The following is a 9451-nucleotide window of genomic DNA, read 5'->3' as shown; positions in this document are numbered from 1 at the left end:
TGTTTTCTATTTGTGCATAATTTTGCATATTTTCTCTCTTTTCTTTTGGAAACCTGTATTTTCAAAAAAAACTTATTTAAACAAATTTAAACTACACCATTTATATATGTATTTATATCTTTGTGTGTGAATAAATCTTTATAATAATATTGAAACCAGTTCTCTCTGGGCGGAATTTGTAAACAAGAATAGATGCATCAGTGTTCGTTCAGTATCCGAGGAGGATAAAAGCATTGAATTTTGAAAATTTTAATAATTCACATGATAGTTTGCTATGACCAGAATATTTAATTGATTTTTTATGTGAAAGATGGATCCCATGTGAGGCTGTGACATCCGTCTTGTGTTTACATTACCGCCCAGAGACAGTGCACTGCAGTATAAAAGATGCGTACACCTTTGAAATAACTTTCCTTGCATTATAAACTTGTATTAGGCTATGAAATTCTAATATTCAATATTTATTTAATATTTAAAGTCTGTTACCAACCAATTTTAATTATTACAACAAAAAATTGAAACCTAAAATATTTTATGTCGGACTTATTTTTGAAACGAAACAGTGCTTATTGTATGAGCAGAAAGTTTAAGGTTGTTTTTCTAACTGTGTTGTCTTAATGGCCCAGACATTTACTCACTTCTCCGACACGACAATCCTTCAAACACAAAATGTTTTCTTCTTGCAAATATCAGATTCTTTTAAAGAGTTTCTAACATAAAACAGAATTAATTAGTCTAAGCCTTGTTTGAAGAAATCAAGGGCGTATAGAGGGGGGGGGCAAGGAATGCAGTCCCCCCCCCCTAAATATTATATTAACGTTTTTTAAATATTTAACTGAAGAGTGACAAATGAAGAAGTAATAAAATATTGATTTTTAAAAACATGTTTGTTATGCTAGGTTTCTTTAAAGGAAATATAAAGTATTATTTTCTACTATATAAATTTATAATTGAACTGTATCTGTAAAGTATCTCTTATCTTTTTCCTTTATTCTATATCTAAGAAGTTCTGAGTTTAGGGGCGAAAAAGTATGCCCCCCCTCATTTAATATCTGTATACGCCCTAGGAAGTAACTCATCAAAATCATGGTCGGGTTTCAAGAAGCAGAGTTTAGATGAGATCACTGTTTAATGATGTGGAATTAAAACAGAGAAAATCCCAAAATTAATTTCGGGATATAGAACTAACATATTAGAATAGATAGCTCATGTGTCCTTTTCACCATACCGGAGGGTTACAGTATACTAGCTACTGACATACAGTACATTGGATATAAAGATTTCACGATGCACATTGTACATGGGGTTGTACAATTTGCAGCCTTACAGTCTGCATTAGCTATTCCAGTACCCATGATTAGCAATCTATTCTAATGTGTCTACTGTCTGGATTCTTTCTATTATATTTGGTCAAGTTTCATTATCTTACTTCTATCTGTTGCGTCTATAAGGAGAAAATTGTTAAAGACGTCTCATACCGAATAACTTAGCGCCCATACAAGTTAGAAAATTGCAACATACGACTTACACCGTAAAAAATCTATTTAATTTCAGACGAATCATTCAGATATAACAACCTATTATTATCTTTCGCCACATTTGTATATAGTTTATATTTTATAATATTTTATTTTTTTAGAAAACGTTTAGAAAACGATTCGGGATCTCGGTCGAACAGAGAGAATGAAGATTTGAGATCTCGGGAGAACAGAGAGGATAAAGATTTGAGATCTCGGGAGAACAGAGAGGACGAAGATTTGAGATCTCGGGAGAACAAAGAGGATGAAGATTCGGGATCTCGGTCGAACAGAAAGAATGAAGATTTGAGACAGGGGCGTACGAGGGAACTTTGATTTATGTTTACATGCAACTTGGAGATTATCTTTACAGAGTACACAAATATAAGAGTATACATTCCAGTATATTCTTAGAGTTATTTATTATAAAAAACGCTTTGAGTTCTGTAGTTTATTCCTAAACCTTTTACTCGCATTACAGCATTTTTGATTATTTTCCAAGGAAGGTTAATATGGCAATTAGTTTAATGTGTGAACACAATCCCACGATTATATCATTAATTATACATTACAATCATTAACAATTAAAATCCGGTGATGGTGATCAGGGGCGTACGAGGGGGGGCCGCGCCCCCCTGCCCCCCTCTACGCGTGCCCCCCCTGAGAGGCTGAGGGGGGGCATCCATGGGGGAGGCTCTTTTAATATTACATCTGCTTGCATTTCCCTTCCTCAGGTCAGGCACAGTGGTGTACCTAAGTGCGCGCTTACGCGCGCAGATTGTGCCACCCCCCCTAAACAAAAGCCCGCGTACGCATCTGATTTGAGATCTCGGGAGTAAAGAGAGAATTAAGATTTGAGATCTCTGGAGTAAAGAGCGGATGAAGATGTGAGATCTCGGGAGTAAAGAGAGAATGAAGATTTGAGATCTCGGGAGTAAAGAGAGAATGAAGATTTGAGATCTCTGGAGTAAAGAGCGGATGAAGATTTGAGATCTCGGGAGTAAAGAGAGAATGAAGATTTGAGATCTCGGGAGAAAAGAGAGGATGAAAATTTGAGATCTCTGGAGTAAAGAGAGTATGAAGATTTGAGATCTCGGGAGTAAAGAGAGAATGAAGATTTGAGATCTCTGGAGAAAAGAGAGGATGAAGATTTAGGACTCGGGAGAACAGAGAAGATAAAGATTCGGGATCTTGGTCAAAAAGAAAGGAAAAATATTTTATATCTATGACAGCTTTACATATATCTGACAGCTTTAAATGCTCAAAAAAGGCAGACCCCGTTTTTGAACTGGCAAGACTTGGACTATTTGGTAATTATCGTTTCATATCAATCATATTTGTAAAATTAGGTTGTAAAGTCGTCTGATTAATTGTAAATTAATTCCGGCTCTTTTCTCAAATCCATTAAGTTATTAATTACCCTCGTAAGCTTTTGTTTACTTTATGCTTTCTTTGTCAAGTTTCATTCCAAAGGTCATTTTCCCTTTCTTGTGGAATGTGTTCGCCCCTGGGCTATTTTATAGAAAGCCATTTACTTTAAAGAATGCAAGTCTAAGGGGTATTTGTTGTTGTGTAGTTAGTTCCGCTTCGTCTATTTTGTCTCAGGGGCAATACGTTATGGTGTTAAAACTATTTCAATTTGTTAAAAAAATACTAGGCCTACCTAAACCCCTCCCGGAAGGGGGCCCTCCTCCCCTTTTTCTTTCCTTGGAGTGAATTACATGAGTTCATGACATTCTTAGTTCATTAAATCTTTAGTTCATGACATTCTTAGTTCATTAAATCTTTAGTTCATGACATTCTTAGTTCATGAAATTCTTAGTTAATGACAGACTTATTGTTTTGTTGATGTTATTCTTAGTTCACCAAATTCCTAGTAAATGGCATTCTGAGTTCATGGCGTTCTTACTTCATCATGCTATTCTTAGTTCATGACATTCTTATTGGTCATGGCATTCTTAGTTAATGACATTCTTAGTTCATGTAATTTCTAGTTCATGTTATTCATTGATCATGACGTTCTTACTTCATGTTATTCTTAGTTCATAACGTTCTTATAGTTCATTACATTCTTATAGTTCATGACATTCGTATAGTTCATGAAATTCTTATAGTTCATGAAATTCTTATAGTTCATGACATTCTTATAGTTCATGACATTCTTATAGTTCATGAAATTCTTATAGTTCATGACATTCTTATAGTTCATGACATTCTTATAGTTCATGACATTCTTATAGTTCATTCATTCTCATTTAATATCATATTCTTATTTCATGTCGTTCTTATAGTTTAAAACATTCTTAGTTAAGGTCATTCTTAGTTCATGTCAATCTTAGTTCATGTCATTCTTTGTTTATGTCCTTCTTTGTTCATGTTATTCTTAGTTCATGTTATATTTAGATCATGACATTCTAAGTTCAAATAATCATGATTTTATGTCATTTTTAGTCCTTGCCGTTCTTAGTTCAAATCATTCAATGTTTCATTTTAGAAAAATAATCGCTTTTTACATTTTGCGTATTTTTGATTTTGTTGCAAAATATTTGGCTAAAATGTTTTTCAGGCGCCAAGACAAAATGTACTCTTATAACACGTCAGCTTTACTGTTCCCGGACAAGCCTGTGAACTTTAACCTTGAATAAAAGCAGACTAATATTATTACAGGCGGAGAATATTAAACTAGGTTATGTATAATTAAAACTATTTTTTTCCTTCACTAGGTGAGTGAGATTTTAAAAAAATCTTGAATATAATGAAAGAGACGCATGCAATAATGGATATTAAATATTCTTATCCCTTTATCTTGGCAACCCAATGTCGTAGACCTTAGATATTTCAAACTATTAATTCTGTTAGATCAAATAATCTAAGTTTGAAATATCAAGGGTTTATACCTACTGGTTCCAGAGATATAGAAATTAGAAAATTTGAGGCTGTGGCAAAAACTCAATTCCTATGTATATTTAGATTTTCCTCTGAAGAAATGCACCAATTTCACCCACAAAGGGTAAGACTTCAAGGACGACTGTACGTAAATTTTTCAGTCTTTACATGTCACTTGTTCGCTTCCAACTCATTAAGGAAGAGGATCAAATATCAAACCTTCAAATTGTCATATTTATTTCAGTTTTGGATCTTCATACAAATCTCATCCTTTGTTGGGAACCCTGTAGTGTTGTTATGCCCTGAGCCCAAAACTTAAGACAGGGTATCGTTAAGAAAACCAGTTTTAAAACCCGGGTTTCAGGAATGGGGTTACACAGTTTTGTGAATATCAATATTTTTGTTATGAAATATAATTTTTTTCAGTTTGATTATATTTTCCATTTTTTTCGAATTTCTTAAATCAAAATCTACATGAATGTTAAGACCCCAAAAAGGAAACTCCCGAGTTTTGTTTAACGATACTCTTTTAAATTTCGGGCTCTGGTGGTTTCAAATGAATTAATACTACAAATTGTGTACAGGGGATAAACAAGTTCATAAGGAAACCTCAAACTCTCACATTCTGTTAATAATTTAGAACAAAATATTCGTAATAACGGAATGCTTGCTTTAGTTCGATATAACAAACAAAATGTTTTCTTCCTAAAGAGAATAAACCAGAGTTCAAGAAATCAAATGAGGAAATGGTCATTAGCCAGGGATCAAATGACAATATAACACCGTGAGCTAGTGGGGTATACGATTATATCATATGTTCCATGTAAATAAACTTGAAAGTGTGATTTAGCAGAATCATATGGGATTATACCTTGATTGATGACGGTCTTTCATCAGTTTCAGTTGTTGCCTTAAGTTATCCTCCATTTGTAAGGAGAATGACCGATTTAAAACGGTACTCTTGAAACCTTAATCGGATCAATAACGTGGAAGAGAACGTCGTTTTTTATCTTAAAAAGTGTTTAAAGGGGGTGTTCGCGAAAAATGAAAGGGGGTATAGGCTTAATGCGATAAAAAAGCGCTTTGATCGCTACTAATCTTACTTCTATCTGTTGCGTCTATAAGGAGAAAATTGATAAAGACGTCTCATACCGTACAGCATAGCGCCCATACAAATTGAGGAAGTTGGAACATACGACTTAGACCGTAAAAAAATCAAATTAATATCAAACAAATCATTCAGATATTACAACCTATAGTCATCGATTATCTTTCGCCACATTTGTATATATTTAATATTCCATACTAGTTTTGATTTTGTTTTTTAAAATAATATTTAGCTTACAACTTGTTTTCGAACATTCCTGGAAAATATGAAAATGTCGTCTTCATTACTAAAAAATCCTCGAAACAGGAATAAACGTTTTTATAAGTAACTCTCAGATCATAGCAATTAAAACATATTATGTAAAATCAACTATATATAAATGTGGCGAAAGATAATCGATGACTATAGGTTGTAATATCTGAATGATTTGTTTGAAATTAAATTGATTTTTTACGGTCTAAGTCATATGTTGCAATTTTCTCAATTTGTATGGACGCCATGTTATTCGGTTTGAGACGTCTTTAACAATTTTCTCCTTATAGACGCAACAGATAGAAGTAAGATTAGTGGCGATCAAAAGCGCTTTTTTATCGCATTAAGCATATACCTCTTTCATTTTTCGCGAACACTCCCTTTAAATCTGACAATTTCTCAATTATTTATGTGGCAAGAAATTCATAAAGATATTTGTTATATAGAGAACCTACAAATGAAATCAATCAGATTCAAAAACTAAAAAATTAATCTAAATCTTACTTGATTTTAGAAAGATTTCAAGCTTATACAGTTGTGAATCTGATACCCCCCGCTATCAATCCAGGGTCACTTGAAACTACGTTTATAGTTCCTTGCATAAAATATATTTGATTGAGGTTCAAAGTTAACTTCGACTTCATTAGTCATTATTCATTAAAAATACATAATGAATCAATTTATGCCGATATATGTCACATGTGTACTGTTTTATTCTAGAAATAGTTTTAATTAAAGTATATTTATTTATTCGAAAACGTAGGTCTATGCAATATACAATATACAATATACAATATATAATATATAATATACAATTTCAGTGCTGTGCGTGCAAAAGGCAAGCCCAGATTGTTGCAAAACCCTAGGTTTAGAGCCTAGATTGTTGCAAAACCCTAGGTTATAGAGCCTAGATTGTTGCAAAACTCTAGGTTATAGAGCCTAGATTGTTTCAAAACTCTAGGTTTAAAGCCTAGATTGTTGCAAAACTCTAGGTTTAGAGCCCAGATTGTTGCAAAACTCTAGGTTTAGAGCCTAGATTGTTGCAAAACTCTAGGTTTAGAGCCTAGATTGCTGCCGTGAATTCAAGCATGCATGGTTGTAGCTATAACACGCGCACACAATATACATACAGACTTGTTTTGATAGATATATTGTAAAACTACAAAAGCGACAATTTAAGGAACAAAAGCCGTATTAAGAGTATATTGCATTAAACCTTTCTCCCCTATCTAACCTGGCTGGTCATTTATTCAAGGGAAGGGGGTCAGTCAGCTGCCGGAATAATGGGCCAGGATGCAGCTATGGCAAGGTGCAGGTTTAGTTTACCATCTTCGGCGGCTTCTATGATCCTGTTTTATCAACACATTCCTATTCTTGTTCCCTTTTAACAGAGGTGAGGGGTGTGGTCTACACGACCCCTTAGAGTGTGGGCGGGGGGGGATGGTTACAATAAAGACAAAAAACATACTGCCTTAAATACTGGTTCTTTAATGTAAACATTGAAGGGAAGAGTAAAGAAGTAAGGAAGAAGGAAGAAAGAAGTTAGAAAGAAGGAAGAAAGAAGGAAGAAAGAAGGAAGAAAGAAGGAAAAAAAATGATTAAAGAAGGAAGAAAGAAGGAAGAAAGAAGGAAGAAAGAAGGAAGAAAGAAGGAAGAAAGAAGGAAGAAAGAAGGAAGAAAGAAGGAAGAAAGGAGGAAGAAAGAAGCAAGAAAGAAGGAAGAAAGAAGGAAGAAAGAAGGAAGAAAGAAGGAAGAAAGAAGGAAGAAAGAAGGAAGAAAGAAGGAAGAAAGAAGGAAGAAAGAAGGAAGAAAGGAAAAGGAAAGAAGAAAGAAAAGTGAAAAGTGAAAAGTGAAAAAATAAAGAATGAATAAAGAAGAAAGAAAAAGGGAAGAAGAAAGAAAGAGTAGAGAAGGAAGAAAGAGTAAAGAAGGAAGAATTGAAGAGGAAAGAAGAAAGAAAAGTGAAAAAATAAAGAATGATTAAAGAAGAAAGAAAGAGTAAAGAAGAAAGAAAGAGTAAAGAAGGAAGAACGAGTAAAGAGGTAAGAAAGAAGGAAGAAAGAAGGAAGTATGGAAGAGGAAAGAAGAAAGAAAGAGTAAAGAATAAAAATGAATAGAGAAGAAAGAAAGAGTAAAGACGGAAGAAAGAGTAAAGAAGGAAGAACGAGTAAAGAAGGAAGAAAGAAGGAAGCATGGAAGAGGAAAGAAGAAAGAAAGAGTAAAGAATAAAAAATGATAAAGAAAAAGAGGAAGAAAGAAGAAAGAAGAAAGTTAGAGTAAAGAAGGAAGAATGAGAGAGAAAAGAATGGAGAATGGAAGAGGAAAGAAGGATGAAAGAAAGAGGAATAAAAAAGAAAAGAAGGGGGAAAATTAGGAGGAAAGAAGAAGGAATGAAAGAGATAACAACAAAGAAATAAAGAAAGAGGAATGAAAGAGAAAAGGAGGAACATGAAAGGATTCATTAAAAACGAAAAAGCGAAAAAGAAAAAAGAAAGAATGACGGTGAAAAGAAGGAAGAAGAAGAACGAAAAAGAAGGAGAAAAGAGGGAAAAATGGAGGAAAAAAGAAGAAAGAATGAAAAAGGAAAAATGAAAAAGAAAGAGGAAATAAGTGTGGAAGACGATGTTTCGACCTCCAAAACAGAGTTCCACAACAGAAGGAGAACGCGGTATTCTGCTTAGCCTCGTGTGATCGATATATAGTTAGTTATACAAAGTTTTGTCATATCAATAAATATATACTGGAATGAGTCTAACCGAGTTTCATTAGAGTCCGTCCTCCGACCTCTAAATTGGTGACCCCGAGCGAAGAACATTCAGTGATTTTTCCAGTACTCGAGTGATACGTGATTCTGAACTTTAATTCTACTACTTCGTGAAGATGATGGATGTACCGGCTGCCACACCCACCTCGCAGTTTGTCGCAAAGCTGGCTGTCAAACTTCCAGATTTTTGGACGGATGACCCTGATCTTTGGTTTTTGCATGCTGAGTCTGCCTTCAGAAACTCCCAGGTTACTCAGTCGCAGACCAAATTCGATCATGTGATACAGAAACTACCCCAAAACATCATGGTTTCGGTTCGAGGTCTGATTATGAACGCGACCTCGTCCTCTACTCCTTATGAAGATCTAAAGGCGAAGTTAGTTTCCTCCTATACTCTAACGCGTTGGCAGAGAATTAACAAACTAATCCATCATCCTGCCCTAGGTGACAGACGTCCTACTGCTCTGATGGATGCTATGCTCGCTCTCTTACCTGATGATGAAGTCCCTGGCAGTCTGTTTCTCGGGTTGTTTCTGGAGAGACTGCCCGTAGAAATGAGAGATCATCTGGTTGCAAGCGAATTCAAGAACCCCAGCGAGATGGCTCTGCACGCTGATAAACTCTGGGATGCTCGCAGAACACAGTCAAGTGATCCTCTCCTTGCTGCAGCAGCTACTTCTCCGTCTCGTGCTCGCACCCGTGAGCGAGGTAGTACTTCTCCTTCTCGTCGAGCCCAGACTCCAGGCCCTTCTGCTGCTGGAGAATGTTATTTTCACAAGCGTTTCGGCTCAGCAGCAAATAACTGTCGTCCTCCCTGCAACTTCCCGGGAAACGCCAGAGCCGGCGGGAACAGGAAGAATTAAACGGTCTTCCCGTCGGCGGTTATCTCATTTATTTATCTGATGTTCTTACAAATCGAGATTT

At 35.1% G+C, this 9451-nt stretch overlaps 1 protein-coding gene across 1 annotated transcript; it reads left to right on the top strand.

Moving 5' to 3' along the window:
• The first annotated feature begins 8643 nt into the window (after nt 1–8643).
• Nucleotides 8644–9390, top strand: LOC111711422 (uncharacterized). The gene has a single exon (XM_023485786.1). The coding sequence runs from the start codon at nt 8644–8646 to the stop codon at nt 9388–9390; it is 747 nt and encodes a 248-aa protein (XP_023341554.1).
• Nucleotides 9391–9451: the final 61 nt, after the last annotated feature.

The sequence above is a fragment of the Eurytemora carolleeae genome, unplaced genomic scaffold (assembly GCF_000591075.1).
Source record: "Eurytemora carolleeae unplaced genomic scaffold, Eaff_2.0 scaffold1127, whole genome shotgun sequence".
NCBI classification, from domain to species: Eukaryota; Metazoa; Arthropoda; class Copepoda; order Calanoida; family Temoridae; genus Eurytemora; species Eurytemora carolleeae.
This window is presented reverse-complemented; position numbering and strand designations above follow the sequence as displayed.